At 40.3% G+C, this 17,288-nt stretch overlaps 1 protein-coding gene across 4 annotated transcripts in view; it reads left to right on the top strand.

The window, feature by feature from the left end:
- Nucleotides 1-16,138, top strand: part of foxn2a (forkhead box N2a) — a 40,252-nt gene extending 24,114 nt beyond the window's left edge. For all 4 annotated transcript variants that reach the window (XM_061838061.1, XM_061838064.1, XM_061838062.1 and 1 more), the window contains exons 2-6: nt 7,130-7,707; nt 10,303-10,427; nt 10,662-10,711; nt 11,697-11,765; nt 12,642-16,138. In XM_061838061.1, the coding sequence (XP_061694045.1) occupies nt 7,130-7,707; nt 10,303-10,427; nt 10,662-10,711; nt 11,697-11,765; nt 12,642-13,066 (1,247 nt within the window). In that variant the 3' untranslated portion in view covers nt 13,067-16,138. The remainder of the gene's footprint in view (nt 1-7,129; nt 7,708-10,302; nt 10,428-10,661; nt 10,712-11,696; nt 11,766-12,641) is intronic.
- Nucleotides 16,139-17,288: the final 1,150 nt, after the last annotated feature.

Below are 17,288 nucleotides of genomic sequence, written 5' to 3'. Positions count from 1 at the left end.
ACAATAGGCCGAAAGGGAATGGTATAGCTGTGTTTTCTGTTCGTGGTATTTGGAAGTAGATGAAGTTGTGGAGGGAGGAGGGTTTCTAGACTAGACGGGCACATGACCCTCGAGATAAGATTTCAGTGTTTGCTGGGAGGGAGGTCTGTACTTTGGAAAACTAACCTCTGTTTAGAGTCAAAGTGCAGTTTGCAAGTATAAAATCGTTGCAGGTTCCCAACAACTCAATCTTTGCAGTGTTACTTTTATTTGCTTGTGCGCCATTAACAGGCGTGCGTGTTTGCTGCCATTGTATAAACGTTTGGCCTCTTCTTGAGCTAGATCACTGTTTTTGTCTAAGCTGGCCCAACTGTGAGTGCTCTCTGAAAAGTGACTTCCTCAACTGCCAGGAGGTGTTTCCTTCCCTCCTGGTCATCTGTTTGTAACTGTGAGGTGAATACTTAAAATTTAGAAACCTCATGGAAGCACACTAAAAAAGACAAAACGACTGCATTTTTGTACGACCTGGGTGTGTGCTTGATTGCAATTGTTTGTAAGCTTTTTCATTCACGCTTTACCACTGATAACTACTCTTACTGGGTAGATTGTTGTAATCCATTTAATATATTTGTTTTTATGAGCTTTTATATGGATGTGTTGCAAGAGTCTCCCTCACATTAATGATTGTTTTCATGCACGTAGAGAAGACTTATTCTCATTCAAACTGTTTAATTCAGGTTTTGATTCACAGAGTAGTCAGAAACATTACGGTGGATTTCAAATAACAGACATTGGGGTTTTGCGACACACCTTTGTGGACTAAGAGGTTTAACTGGTTTGTGTCAACTGGTTTAGTTTAGGCGCTGTGAGCGGGGTGTGGTTCAGCGTATCTAAACTTGAGCTTCTTTTCCAGATTATGTGTTTTCTCAAAATCCCATGTTCTATATAATGAGCAACTATTATTTAAGTATGCCCTCGTGGCGATTCGTCACAGCACCATGCCATCCAGGTTGGCTGCTGCCTTTCCCGCCCCTCTTTGTCAGACAGGTTTTATGGAGAACAGCACTAGACTGCTGGCCTCAGCAGTTTCCGCCTGTATTGATCTTCCCACATCAGCTCTCTCTTCATGCGCAGACATGAGCACAGCCGCTTCGCCCGCCACACTGGCTGCCGTGGCAACTGATTCTTGAAAGTCAGATCTGATGCCTGAGATCATCCCTGAAACGACCATGGTCTCATCTTTACATTCTGTTGCACCTATGTGGCACATCAATGGCTTGATCTCCCACTTAAAGCTATTTGTCTCTTTGTCATTTTTGAATGGGTTAAGTAAGTGCTTAACATGATAAAAGAGCAGTTTGAAAGGGGTAAAAATTTGCCTTGGCACCTGCTGTTTGTCCTTGCCTGTTTGCAAATGAATATGATGTGGCTCGTGGTCTAAGGTGCTATTTTAAATTGCAGATGAGCCATCAGGTCAGCACCATTACACCTTTGTTGTATTTTCAACAATGAGCTGCAGTCAATAGGCAGGTCCGTCCCATTGGCTCCACACTTGAAATTACTTTACATTAATCATTGGATTCTTACCATCCTCTGTAGCTTTTTTGTAAGAATGAAGTGAAGCACATTCTGTACAAGTGCAGGGGTAATTGACCAGCTGCAATAACGGAAAACATTTCCTTATAGAATGGGCACAAACATTTATTCCTTGTCCTTCCACATTGCTTCTGTTCATATTTAAATGACAGTCTTCTTGAAGGGACCGGTCATTCTCAGGTAGTCGGTCAGGATAGGGCCCAGCTGAGAGGTCAGGACTTGGATAGAAAGTGGCAGAGCCCACTTGTGCCTTAAGATGAATCAGTGTTTTGATGCTTTAGGCAGACCATGACTTCTTTTTCCATCTTCTCTGTTTTTAATAATACGAAATTACTTCAGGCCTCAGCAAAACAAATGTTGACAGAATGCAGTCATAATTTGTGTGCCACACCTGTGGTGACTGTCACCGTAATGTCTGTGAGTGGAATGTTTTGGGTAACACAATCATGACGTGATTAGACTGCAAAGAGCAGTCTCAATCAAGGCATCAATGTTGATCAGCAAGCACAATTATCAACTTTGTTGGTCCAAGTCTTAATTTTAGAGAATTTTCTGGGATGTATCCTCAGGCCCCAGCCTGATTAGTTCCAAATTATAAGGAGTGAGTGACATGAACAAAGTGATGGATATGCATCTTAAAGACTTAGCTACTTTTAGTCAAAAATGTTTGGAAGAGTGAATCTTATTTTCCTTTTAGTCTCTATGCTTTGTACCCTCTCTTTTTGAAAAATCATTCAGAATAGGAGCCCGTTATGTTAAAATATATTTTTGTCTGTGTGTTTTGGGCTTTGTAGTAGAGATTTTCTTAACACCACAAATGGACAGTTCTCACAGCCTCCCAACGGTGTTGTATCTCCTACTGTATCTTGTTGCTCAAGTTTTGTGTTGTGATCCACCCTGGCCTGAAGATAATTTCAAAATTGAAAAATTCATCAGATTTACGGTATGTGCTGATGCTAAAAGGCAATCGTGAATCCATTACTAAGTCTAGTTAACACAAACTCATCTAATGTGAAAGACAATAAACAACCTAAACAATTGGTCAGAGAGCACAGACCTCTGCTAAGAGTTTTTTTGTTTTTTTTACCTGCAAAACTATTCACTGAACGCTAAGGCTCTGAGAATCTTACAGAAATTCATAAAAGATGGTTAAATTTCATCCAGATTGAAAATTTTATCACGATATAATGAAGAAAATCTACAGTAATAAGACCCAAGTTATGCGTTGATTACGTCCTAAGATGTGATTTCATTGATAAGCATCTGACCATGTTAAACGTGATTGTCCCTCTTAAATTTACTATTTATCTATTACCGTAGCTATGACTTCGAACCGGGAAGCTTGTTTTCTCTTTACACAGGCTTCATAATCAATTAATCAAAAAAAAAACATAGTAGCCATTGTGTCGAACTGTTTACCAACTGACTCTTTCAGAATTGAGGCAAAATGGAGGGTGCTATTATGCAAGAACAAGTTTTCTAAATGACATAATATCAGCTCTGCGATGTTAAGGTAAATCCGTGCTGTGGAACTACTCGGAGCTCCATTAATCTGCCAAATACTAGACTGGGATTCCAACAGGATTTCAGAGAACGAGGTTTTCCCTCCATATTATCTTTTTTTAAATTCTACATTTTTAATTCTCGCCTTTGATGGTCAACATTTTTTCCTCAAGTGCCCATCACCTAAACATAGCAAACATTACGGAGTAATACAGCCACACCTTGAGTTACAAATGACGTGGGTTACAAAACCATTGGGTTTGCACAGATTTTTTTTGAAGGGATGCAACGGATCAAATGACATACAGTTCATCTTATTTTTCAGACCAGCAGAAAAAAAAAATATCCTTATTTTGTTAAACTCTTTTGCTCATTAAGTCAAACATGACAACTTAAACTGTAAATGTCCAATATTGCCATTGAAGTTATATGACAATAACAAAGTGCAATATAATGCATTCTCGTTTCTACTTTCATACATGCACCATTAATGAAAAATATCTCAAAATGCAATTTAAGAAATATGCTTTTCCTTTAAACATGGATAGACTCCAGTTTAATCCAGTATGTCCACATCACCGATAAAGTTTTGTTTCACAGTCCTTCTCTATTGCAGATTTTAATCCAATCATTACTCTATTTTTATAATTATTATTTACAACCACAGGTTCAAATCTGTATGGAAGTATTCCTCAGTCTTCCGATCAACTGAGCGGCAGAGAACAGCTCACGGCTGTGCCGCTCACGGATGTGTATGGAAGTACTCCTCCGTCTTCCCGATCAACCGATACTGCTATTTCTTCTTCAGATGAGAATAAATCTGAGAAATCAGCCTGGGCATAATGGTGTCCCATGTAATCGAGCGTTTGGAACGGCACGTAACACGTCACATACGCCCACATAAGTCATGTGACTCGCGACAATAGCAGCGCCCCTGAAAATTCGTAATTTTCAATAAAAGTCTTCTCAAAACACTATTAAATGAGAGAGGATTTAACATCACATTGTCGAGATAGAGTACAGATTACATGACCTATTGGATACATTGTTAATGCAAACCACTGGATTTCCCCTTTAAGGACTTCCTGAGCTCAGGAAAGAGACATTTTCCCTCCTAATTTACCCTTTTTAGTCGTCACTGGTGGTGTCGTGTTGCACTCGCCTAACTTTGGTGCAGGCAGCATGCGTTCAGTTCCCACTCAGTGATGGTTTGAATCTGAGTGTGCGTGGTTGTCTGTGTCTAGATGAGCCGTGCGACTGACTGGCGACCTGTTCAGGGTCTAGTCCGCCATTCGCCCGAAGTTAGCTGGGATGGGCTCCAGCACTCCTGCAACCCTTGTGAGGATAAGCGGCTTTGAAAATAGGCAGATGGAAACCTTTTTAGTTGCTAATGGAGGAACGGTGGACAACTGGACATCTTGCTCACAGTTCTGAGGACCCAGGTTCAAATCCGGCCCCACCTCTTTGTCATGTGCATGTTTTCCTTGTCCCTGCGTGAGTTTTCTCCAGGTACTCCGATTTCCTCCCACATCCCGAAAAGATGCACAATAGCTTAATTGAAGTCTCTAAATTGCCTAGAGGTTTGAGTGTTGCGTGTGAATGGGTATTTGCCTATATGTGCCCTGCAATTGGCTGGCTGCCAGTTAAGGGTATATCCTGCCTCTTCCCTAGAGTGAGCTAGGATAGGCTCCAGCACGCCCGTGACGCTAATGAGGATTAGTGGGACGGAAAATGGATGAATGAGTAGTTGATAAGTGACAATAATATTAACAATTTTCGATGGTAAATATTATTTCATATACAGTGGAAGAATATAAAAACGGGTATGTAACTGTCACTTAAGATGTCAGATAATCTGAACAGATTTTAAAATTAGAACAAAGTGGCTTGAATGACATAACATTACTTACCGTTTGTCAAAACTGAATTAATGTACAATACTTGAGTTCATGTAGTTGGGTAAAGACCAGTGGCTGAATTAACCTTGCACAACAGCACTGCTGAACCAGCGACAGCCAACACTTATTACACAATCGTGACAGCATAACAATTATTCGTCTTGTGGTTTAAGAAGCCAGCTATCCAGCTACTTAACAAGCTGCAACCCAAGTACAGTAATCCATCCATGCATGCAAAGAAACTAGAACAAATAGGATCAGAAACTAAGTTATGTGTAATAATGTGAACACGGAAAAAATTTTGAAGACACAAACTGGTATTTATTTAATTCTTTGTACAAAGGCTTTTTTGCAATGAGAGCTTCAAGTCACCCCTCGTATGGAGAAATCAGTGACATGCTTTGCTTTGGTGTGATTTTAGCCCATTCCTCCCCACAAGCAGTCTTCAAATCTTGAAGGTTCTGTGGGATTCTTTTCTGGACCAGGAGTTTCAGTTCTTTCCGTAGATTTTCAATTTGATTCGAGTTGTTCAGCAAACTTGAAACGAGCTTTGAGATTCTTTTTTTTTCCAATCAAGCCAATTTTTGTGAAACCATAACGTCCTTATCAGAGGTATCAAATCCACTGCAAGTACTAGAAAGGCCAGTATAAACCCATGACACAACTACAGTATAAAGCAAATTGGGTTTGTCTATATGTTTTGTATGTATTTAACCCATTGAGGGTTAAGTGGTAATATACTCAATGCACTAATGCCTTCTCCTGTTCTCACTGGCTGAATTTGACAAACTGATTCGTGTGTCAGTGTGTATGTCAGTGCATGCACTCCCTTTCCCATCTCGTTCTCTAAGCAAACTCTTTAGTCTGACCCAATTCCTATCTTATCACAGCAATGAAAAGATATGCCTATCTGACAGATTATATGTCCCCTTATGTTGCTACATACATAACCGCACTCAAAGGCATCTGGTGTCCACACTCAGGTGCTGCAGCATTCCCTTTGCCGCTGTGTGCATATCATGGTGGAGAACGGTAGCATGGATTACTCTTTTTCCTTCTCTCGTTTGTGAGATTTTTTTTCCTTAATTGAAAGGACGGCATGGTTGTCATGGTGACACCCGAGACTTAAAGCTTGTTGTGAGCTGAGCCAAAGAGTACACTTGGCGTCCCCAGCGTACAATGCCTTTACTTGTATTTGTTGGGGGAATGGATTTAATATACAGTAGATGTAAATGTTAATGTTGAACACAATAACGAAGGAATACTTAGGGCTGGCAAAATTCCGTGTTATCAGCCTAAATCTGTGTGTTTGGGCAATGGGCAATTGGTAAAAAGAATTAACTTTATTTTTTTTCACTGCTGCCAAAGAAAAAACTAAGACAAAAAAAAAAGACTATTGCTTCTTTCTCACTTGTTTTGACTGATACACATGCAGCGCAGTAATCAAGTACATCTGTCGAAAGTATACCTATCGGTGTGCTTAGTTTTACCAGTGTCTTGTATTGATACTGTACGTTTGAACAGAAGCGCGTAAGGTGGTGCATGTGAACAAGAGATGCCATTCTCTCATTTAATGTACTTTGATAAAACCGTCTGTATTGGCCTGTGAAATGGCGTATAGTTGTTAGAGAACAGAAGATTTTAGGAATGTACACTTCGTAATCTTGCAAGTGACCAATTGGGGCTTGATTCTTGCATAATGTGGATCAGCCTGTAAGCTTTCCACTGTAAGGTGGAAGCAGTCGTTTATTCCAGCAGTCATTGGTGGGTTTCATGCTCATTTAGACATAACGAGCAGCCGGGTCTTGCCTGAAATGAGGTGGGCGTCAATGAGTGGAGCCTTAAGTCCGCTCAGATGCTTGAGAGGATCTCATTGAAAGTCCTTTGCTAAAGTCAAGAGGTGGAGAGCTAAAAGGCTCTCCGTCTTTGCCAGGCATGAAGGAGAGGGGCGGAGGCCTACCGAGTACAGTTGAGGTGCAAAAGACCACAGTATGCTTGGCAGTATGAAAAACTCAAGAAAACCTTTATGTGCCCAGTATTCCAATTTGTTGTAAACAGTGCTGTCATCATGGCAACTTTAAAAAACATGTTTCTGACTAATCATGCAGAATCTTGAGCTCTATCTTCTCTTTTTTTTTTTTTTTTTTTTACAGAACTGGTTGATTTAATGGGTCCAATTATTGGGATGTCACCAGACAAGAAAACGGAAATTCTGGATATGCAAGAGGGGCGGACATGGCTTCGAGGAGTTTGTGGAGTGGGAACACTGCCTGAGGCGGAGTGCGCATCCAGCCCCCTTGCGACCAGCGTGGATCGGACTGGAGGTACTGAAGATGAGGAACTCACCAACCTCAACTGGCTCCATGAGAACCTGCTTCAGAACTTCACATTAGGAGGTCCAGAAGCTCAACCCAGTGGCAGCCCCCTCTTTGACATCGAGGGAGATTATGGATCCAGCCATGGAACTTTAACCTCCTCCTCAGCCTCAGCTCACAGTAGGGGCAGGGAGCGGGACTCATTGAAGTCTAAACCCCCTTTCTCGTTTTCGCTCCTCATCTACATGGCCATTGAGCAATCGCCCAGCAAATCTTTACCTGTCAAAGAAATCTATGGCTGGATTCTTGAGCACTTCCCTTATTTCTCCAATGCTCCCACTGGATGGAAGAACTCCGTGCGTCACAATCTCTCCTTGAATAAATGTTTTCGAAAGGTCGAAAGGAGTTTAGGAAAGGTATGTCATTAAGCTGCCTCCTCACTTCAATACACATATTCATCAGGACAATAGAATCCTTATTTTATGTCACCATTTGACTATAACCACTATATACTACAATTCTAATGTTGTTTTAAAATTTTTACTCACAAAATAATTCATTCAGCAAATCCCTATACTCTAAATAGTGTGGCTAATGTGGCAATGGTCAGGTCTGCTATTTAATGGCAGTACAGTATCGTCTACTGCAAAAAGTCTAGAATTTTGTCCAGGTCACAACTATGCAGAAATTGCAAACAAACCACAATCAGATAGATTTTGTATGTGCCAGGTAGTGCACATCTAACGTAAAATTTGACTTGATCAACTTTTGGAGAAGGTCAAACCTTTAAAATTATACATACAATATAATAATACAGTTCAACTAAGAAATTCTTACAGTATCATTACCAAATATGCATAAATGTTGATTGTAAAACCAACTTTTAAAAAGCTCTTGAATAAATTAGTCTGTTGTATGCAGACAAAAACTTGAAAAATACTTTGATGTACTGGTATCTTAAATTGAACTAATGATCCTTTTGAACCACAATGATTTACATTTAGAAAACAGCTGTGTTCACAAATGTTGCTTTAAATCACATGGCTAATTAGGAGGTAAATCAGAAAAGGGCTGAGTGCTTCAGCTACCCTACAAGGTACAACAGTAACAAAGTTTCCAATAGACAAAAGTCAATATTCCGCCACTATTCAGGGAAACAAGCTAATCAGTTGGAGCCTGCTTAAAGTTCATAGTGATTGATACTACATTTTTTTTCCTACCCATATCTGAGTCACGTGATTTTGAGTGTTTGCCAATGCAGAGCTCCGATACCGTTGTAATGCATTAAGAAAAAAAAGTGTATCCAAATGGTCTGTTATCTAACTTAAAAAAAAAAAAATCTAAAAAAGGAATCCTAACATGATGCCCATTTATAGAGTTATAAGTCACGAGTTGTAAACAAATCCAATCTTTTAATATGTGGTGCAGCACAAAATAATGACACAAATAAATTAAGTTTATGCCCTATCCTAAATGAACCTAAATAAATCCTAAATAAACAAATTAAAGTATTAAAAAAGTAAAATGTATTTTTTAAAAAAACAAGTACATTTCAGTGCACGTTTACTTCAGCTGTTTCCTGCATGTGTAACAATACGTTTTGATGTTTTAGCAGTCGTTTGTGGTAGTTCAGTTCTCATAGAGCCTGTTCACATGGAAATGAGTTTGTATATCCGCAAAAGTTTTTTATATGTTTGTTTTTGTTATTCATCCACAATGCTCTGATGTTTTGTGACCCAGAAAGCCTAGTTGAAGTCAGTTTTCTTGTATTTTTCAAACTGCGTACTCAGGAATTTTACCTTTTTAAAGAGTCTAAAGCAGTTGTGGTTTGCTGCACGAGTTTTGAAACTCTCTCTCTTAACGAGGCTAAAGTTTAAAATCTTTACTTGTTTTCCTGAGCATTGTCTTTAGCTCCCCAAAAACACACTTGAAAAATGTGTGGCATAACCCAGTGTGTTGTTGTTGTTGTTGTTGTATGTGATCTTTCTAATATGGCAAACAAATATGGTTTTTGGTCCTGTAAATACAAGGTAATGTTCATGCTCACAAGAAGAATATTTGTTCATACCCAGTGTTGTCTAAATTTGTGACAGAAAGGGTTTTCCAGGGAGAGACACAATGGTTGCCATATTGAACTTCAGTATGAGTTCAGAGTTGTGACCGGTAGAGCCTGTGGTGCTAGGGGTGTGGCTGGCTACAACTTGGTATTTTTTAAACCACGGGAAGTTAGCACTCTGTGAGTAGCACCATGGAGTAGCGCAAGTCACCCACCATGCAGGTGCACAGTGTGAACACTTCATCTGCTGATAGACCAGCGCCAGTTTCACATGACACTGGCTGGTGGTTTCCGTTGCCATGGAAACATTTCCTTCTTCCTGCATAGGGGACGGTCTGGTAATGTGAGTCAAGGTTATTCTCCACCCTCCCTTCCTCGCTCCCTGAGCCTAGGCAGGAATACACCACCATCAGATACTGTGACAGTTAACACACAGGCACACGTCACTAACAGACACATTCATTGCTTACATTGGAGCAGTGTGTGCAGTACGTGGATGTACTTTGTTAAAATGACAATCTCCACCAGGAGAAATGCTCTATGAGTGCAACTTCTATTTGTCATTAGGAAGTCAAAAATGAACATTCAGTTTCTATAGGGCAATATTTGGCTTAAAAATAATTAGTTTTATTCAATATGTCTCTTTGTATAGCACTCAAAGCCATAAATCAGCATATGTATGAGAAGCAACGAAAGCGTGATAATGGGCGTTTTCTGTTGTTACTCGAAATGACCACAGCTCCACAATAAAAATAAAGTTTTCTTAACTGTATTTTGTGTCCTAGGTTGTGGTGTTAGACTTAAAAATCACATTAGCATGACTGACAGTTGATACACTTTCAAAACTCAGAGCTTTAAAAAATAGTAATGATCTTGGGAAGTGAGTGTTGTTTTTATTGTCACGATCAAGGATGTTCATTCTTCATAGTCTCATCATGTTTCAATATGATTACAGACCAATGGGAAAGGTTCTCTCTGGTGTGTCGACCCAGAATACCGCCCCAACCTGATTCAAGCCCTTAAGAAGCAGCACTTTCCCGCCGCACATGCCTTCTGTACACCACCCGCCTCCCCGCCCAGGTGACCCTTCTTCATTCACCACAATAAATTACTACAGGATGTGATGATGCAGGAAATTGATCTCACGCATCAAATCAGACCATTGTTCCAAGTTAAATGGCCTTGGTTCTCTGAAACTGAAGATTCTTTTTGTGGTGTCATTTTGATGGGTTCGAGTAGTGTCTGATTCTTTAATACACTTTTGTAATTCAAGTATGGCACTTTATGTCTCTTTTTTTTTAATCTCTCCTGCAGTGCCTCCTCACCCCCTCGTCATCTCTTTCTGCAAGGTTGCTCATTTAAAGGTGAGGCAGTCCTTCTGCGCTTTGTATGCTCACATGCTCTACAGCTTGGTGGTTTTGTTTTAGTGTGCTTGTGAATGTATCACAATTGTGGTGCTTTTGTGCATTTCAGTCCCAGAACATCCAGCATCTTGTCCACCCCGCCTCAATTCTTAGTTTGATTTATTACTTTCAAGTCATTGATGCCTCATGTTCTCCATTCGATTCCTTAGCTATGGCTCCCTCCTCTCTCTGCCTCTTAGATTTGTAACCTTGACAACAGGCTGAGGTTCCGCTGGTGCTGAGTGTGGAGCACTCAATCTTGCTGTAATCATTAATAATTTAGATCCCCAGAAGTGAGCCATGAGGCTTTTAGACACTTGGTTAGGTCTGAGACGATCAGATACATTTACCCTATCAGTGGCATGAATTTATCCTCTGCTTTGTTTCGATTAATCTTTGTTTGGTCTAATCCATTCCATAGGCATTTTTTGGGCTTACTTAGCCATCAAGGGAAAATGTTCAGCTCTTCTTAGTACGACAGTCTTCGGAACAGTTGAACCCTTCTATGGCTTGTAGTACCACCATGAGGCAGGCAGGTGGGATGGCTGTAGCTTCTTCAGCAGTGTAAATGGAATTGCAACTCACAGTGTACACATTATGTACAAATTAATTAAACCAAGCAAAATGAAGTAAACAGAATAATAATAGAGCACATGCAGACTTGCCCCCCCTCCACCATTGTGTCTTATGGCTGTTGGTAGAAAAAAAACTGTTAAAAAATAAAGATGACCATTCTGTTGGGCGACAACAGACTACAAGAAGGTTGTTTTACTCAGTACCTAAATAGCCGAGATGAGTTATTTTATTTTGTGGACCAAATGTGACCCCTACCAAACTACAGCTTGGTGGAAAAAGGGCTTGAGCAAGGTTAAAGGGACAGAAACGCCCTGCTGCCGTGCACTCACACCTTAGGACTGACCATCATGCATGTTCTCTCCTCTTCCAGAGTCTGATATTGATGCTGCCACTGCCATGATGCTCTTAAACTCTGCCCCAGGGCACCACGTTGACCCATGTAAGAGAATCCAACAGCAACCATATGTTCACCCTCCTCACATATCACCCACCCCATTGCTTAAGTGTTGTTTTTTTTATTTGTCTGCTAATTCATTTGGTGATCTTCATCATCTCTGTTCAGATTAAAATTGTATGCATATGTTTGATTGTTATCCAAGCACAGAAACTTATAAAAATGTTTGCGACATGGCCCTTTAACATGGCTAATAATGCGTTCTTGGAAGAAGCTTTTTTTTTAAATCATTATCAGTATTAGTACTTCCCATTACGTTTTTGGCGTGGGCATAGAAAGTGATCAGTTGACCATTAAAAATATTGTTTATTGTTGAGTAATGGCTGTACTCACAGTAACATTCAGCATTTCTTGTGGAAGGGTTAGGAGGCATACATTTCCAATGTCTCTATGTTACAAGCAACTGGTAAACCACCTGATGAAAAAAATACCCCAATAATTATATAGGTTTTATAATGTGGGATTGTGTAAGTTAAACTGAAACATTTGGTGTTGAACTTTAAATAAAACTACTTTTAGAGCTGACGCTGTGGTTTTTCCGCTATGGTCTGTGCTAACTTTTTTGGAGTATCAACGTTTCCCATGTTGTCAACATGCGTTTTCGTGGTGACCAAAAGTTGCTACGTCTTCTTACCCCAAATACAGAAGTGCAATGTGGATAAACTCCATTGAGTTTCAAAGTAATTGAGATAAAATGGAGTGGACTACTTGGAAACCGCTTAGGACAGGTGTTGGTTTTTTTTGGTGTCAATTAATTTGCAGGTAAACACTTATTTTGGGCACTGTATTTCAATGAGCTTAGAAGCAACGTGTCTAAAAACTGTAGTACTCATTGGTGTTTGCTACATCTGCTTTTAACAGGCAATTCTGACAGCCCACTGGACCTCTCCAGACCCGACTCAGTCCTAGTGAGCAGCGATCCAAAGCAGGACCACAACTACAGCAGTGTCGCCCTGCAGCGCTGCTCCTCCCGGTCTTCCTCCTCATCCTTGTCCTCCTTAGATGAAGGAGGCTGCGACCGCAGGCAGTCCCGCCGCGCCGGCAGCGAGGGCTTCCACAGCGACGACGACTCCGACCTCTGGGAGGAGAGAAGCGCCAACCAAATGCAGCGCCGCCCACCCGCCATTAAGTGGCCTGTTGGCAAAAGGCCACGACGCGAGGTCAAGCTGGAGCTCGATGAGGAGCTTAAAGAGGCCGCTGGTTCCTTGCTGCACCTCGCTGGTATACGCAGCTGCACAGAGGGCTCCAAACGCAATGTCAAGAGCACAAAACTTAACAGGAAATAAAAATTTAAAATATACTCCGAAATAAAAATACCCTGTCATCAGACTCCGGACCCTGTGAACCGTCACCTCCGTCGTTTGTCCCAGTGTGCCTCCTTCTCCTTAACTCATCGAATATTTGCCATTTTGAGCCTTTCCTTCATTGTTTTTTTGGGATATCTCTGTCCAACAAAACAAATGGCAATAGTATTGTTCACACAGGAGAACAAAGCCATAAAGAGACTTTTGCAGCTTCGGAGCGGTCACATTACATTGCGGGGTGTCTAGGCTATGGCGAATTGAATCCAAAATGAACTGCCTGCTTCTGTCGACATGGACGATGGTGAATCAAGATTTTTTTTTTTCCTCTGACAAATGGGAAAGCTTTTTCTAACTCAAAGCGTTGCATGCTTCCTCCTCAATCCTGTATCCTCTTCCAAGTGAATCTATGTATGAAGTGAATGAGTGCATGTTTGTAATGGACAAAAGCTAACCTGGTGTTATAAGTTTTCCCTCCTGTGCTCAAAAGATAAAGGAAATATGGCACTGTTTTAAAATAACTTGTGCTCTACAGCTCTTGAGAGAGAGATGCAATAATTTCACAACCTTAATTTTTTTCACATCATTTAATGTGAGTTTTCCAGCCCCAGAGATGCTAGTTAAGCTCGAATTGAGCGAATGAATGAGATAGTGTTAGTCTTCTTTTGCCATGAACATAAATGACACACAACTTTTGAGGATTAGCAAAACTGGGAGTACTATTTATTCTGCCACTGCCAAATTTTACTTGCAAACTTTGCCACTGCGCCAGGCTCTGTTTTGGTCTGGTTAATCACTTTCATCTACCCGTGTGTTTTACATTTGTGGCGTAAACGTCTCAAATGAAATCAACATCTGCCTCTTGACTTTGTGCATATGATTTCCTCCATAATTTTTACTTTTTGTGTGTTTGTGTGTGTTTGCTTCAGTCCAAACCCAAGGTGAGATGAGAGAATCAGTTGCTCTTCCCATGCAAAAAAAAAAAAAAAGTAGCCATGATGCTCAACTCATTGTGTATTCACCCTTGTGGATTGGATGGTAAATAACCACTGGTTCTTGTACTGTATTTGGAGTTTATTCCTTGTCGAAGTCTGCTGCAAGGGATAATTTGTGAGAGAATTGCAGTAGAGCTTGTCAAGGGCATGATAAACTTACCAGTACAGATATGAATGCACATAACTGGAATCCATATGAAGATTTGTACTGCTCTCGTAATTAGGCCTCACTTCCGGTTGTCGGCCACTCGTGTTCCTCTCGCGGCACTTCCTCCTTAAAACAAAATAAGGAAGTACTATTCCCCCTCAAACTGTTAAATGTGGTGTTTACGGTCAGCTGATTAGTCGGCTCACTCTGGGAGGTTGCAGGCCACATTTCTCATTTAGGTATTAAAATCAAAAGTACTTCACAATCTGAGGAAAACAGACATGCACTATAGCAATCTCATCCCACGTGAGTTAAAAAAACAAAACAAAAAAGTGCCACAGTGGGTTATGGTAGCTGCAAGTATACCATGTAATGTCTGTGCCAAACATTTTACTGTGCCACTGATATAAAACTGCAAGGGGCCATAGTCACTATGTTTCCCTGTTCCCACCATATAATTATGTTGAGAGTCATGACTTGATGTCCCAGTTTTCTGAAGCCCATTAACAGGAAATGCGTGTGGACTCTGGGAAGTGTAGTGACGCAACCAATCCTTTGGTTGATTTCAGCCACTTTGTGGTTGGATCTGTTCAAAGTAAGCTGCAGACGTACAGTAATTCTTGCATACACTGGTCTTATTTTGCTGTGAAAGAAGAACAATTGTTCATGAGTCGTTACCTTATTTATAACATTAATTTATGAGGTGGAAACACCATTAATCACTGGTCATCTGAAAGGAATGACGAGGCACATTTTTTTTTTTTCTCATAAGTATTTTGTCTTGCTCTGCTTTTTATTTCACAGCAATACACCCTATTTTCCCTCTTTTATTGTTATAAGTTTTTTTTTTGCCAATTGTCTATAGAGGGGGTGTTTTATTTTTGTTTGTTTTTGCAATTTAACTATGACTGCCAGGTTTTCTTTGCTTTTTGTTAGCATGTATAAAAAATCTCAAGATTCATACAAAATCCTTCTTTTGCTGCCAAATTTGAAATTTGAATACTTGGATGGTGCAAAATGGCACATAGTCCCCGTGTGCTAGAGAATTTCTGATTTAATCATTTTACATTTTGTCTCCATGCGTATGTTAATACAGTATATTTTTTACTTAAGCTAAGTACATAAAACTACTGCCACTCGATCGGTCATGCTTCCAGGTCTTGTGAATTATTTTAATTGTCACTGGAAATTGGAGAAGACTGACTCACGGAATCCCCAGGCTGCTGTAGATGCAGAACCAATGTTTTGTTTTGTTTTTTTGAGCAGGAGTGGGGAACCTACACCGTGAGAGCATAAATCTGGTCCACAGAACATTTAAGGACTCAGAGGAAGTCCAAAATATTGAAACCAGTAATTCTCATATAATAATGTATGAGGTGATATTTAATGATAAACATAATTAATTTTTTTCCCCCTTGAGCTGTGATATGGCCCTCAGAGGACACCATAAAAACTGGATTGGCCCCTGAAAAGAAAAAGGTTCCCCACCCCTGATAGGGACTTATCACTCGTTTTTCCCTTAACACTCACTTGTCAAATGAAGGTTCTGTTTCTCTCGCTGACTACAAAAACTGTAAAAGTAGAGATGCCACAAAGCTAAAATCACACATAACACCAGTCGCTCTGTTCCTTATCAGCTTTTATTGAATATCGGTCATATGGTTCTAAAATTTAAGTTGCAGGTCCTGTATGGGTATGATTAAATTGCATTGGTTGAAAAATGGAAAAAAAAAAATTAAAACTGCCAGCCCAGTATCGGTTTGTGTCTGCCATGGCTTTTGACTGACACATTTTTTTTTTTTTTTGTATGCTAACCTCTGTTGATAAAATGTTTATAAGATTTATTTTCGCCAAAGATATGCAATTGCATTATATATGGTATTACAAAACTATTAATAAAACCTGTTCTTCTTAGCACAGTGAGCACTTTTCTATTCTGATGCACCACAAGTGTAATAGTCTAAACTTGTTCCATTTCTGATAAACGCTTCCACCTGCTGTGAACACCACAGCACTTGTATAAGCTAATCATAGCCTATTCTTCAAATACAACCATTCATTCATGTGGCAGCCGTCTTAGTTTTCACATTAGCATATCACAGCTGGCAAATATTTTCCACCAAGTCCGACTGTTGTAGTCTTGTTTTGACTGCAAAATCTGTGATGAGCACCACGTGTGTGACTCCTCCACACACACTGCCTCCTTCTTCCTGCTTCTTTTTCAGTCTTCCAACCTGGCAGGCCTCGAAAATTGCGCCTCACATTAACTTGAGGCCACGCCAGAAATGGCTACATCATCATATCTCCTAAACACAATCTTTGCTCTAAGTTAATTTGTAAAAGAGGGCTGAGGGATGAGCACAGTGGTGACCCTGAACAAGAGCTCGTGTGACCAGCCTCGGGCCATTGGCACTGCACTATTGTTCAATAGAGTCCTGTGTGCGGACTGGAAGTGGGGAAGTGGGGGCTTCTCCCTACTGACTGCCTCAATTCAGCTGGAAATCAGAGCAGCATCATCCCCCCCCCCCCCCTCATCCCACACAGCCTTAGCAACCACGCCACGCCGACAGTTGCCAGGCAACCAGACAATGCTGGAGCCACTGGCTGCCAGTGTGTGTTTTCCACGTAGGAAAGTGTCAAATGATGCTTATGTTGGTGAAGAATATTCACTTCTTTATGTAAATACTTACGAAGCATCCAATGGTGTATACAGTAAATTGTAGAAATGATTATATACTGGCTATATGAAGAGATTACTGTATTATGGATTAAGGGAAATTAATCGTCACGGATTTGAGGAGGGATGGCTGCATTAGCAACATGCCATTTCACTCTTAGTCAAAATGAGGTCATGTAATTATAAGACTGTAAATGTTCAACACCTTTCATTTGATCATTTTTATTGGGAAAGGTAATCAATGAAAGTTAACTAATTGTAAAATGTGTTACATCAATTAAGGAAAAGATATACGGAATTGCATGTTTGTTTTTTCAATTAAAATTAGGTTTTGGATAATTTACGTTCCCTGGGGGAATCTTCGAGTACAGTAATACACTCATTCTG

Source organism: Syngnathoides biaculeatus, chromosome 12 (genome assembly GCF_019802595.1).
Source record: "Syngnathoides biaculeatus isolate LvHL_M chromosome 12, ASM1980259v1, whole genome shotgun sequence".
In the NCBI taxonomy this organism is placed as follows: Eukaryota; Metazoa; Chordata; class Actinopteri; order Syngnathiformes; family Syngnathidae; genus Syngnathoides; species Syngnathoides biaculeatus.
Note: the sequence above shows the minus strand (reverse complement) of the source record. Positions and strands in the feature narration are given on the sequence as shown.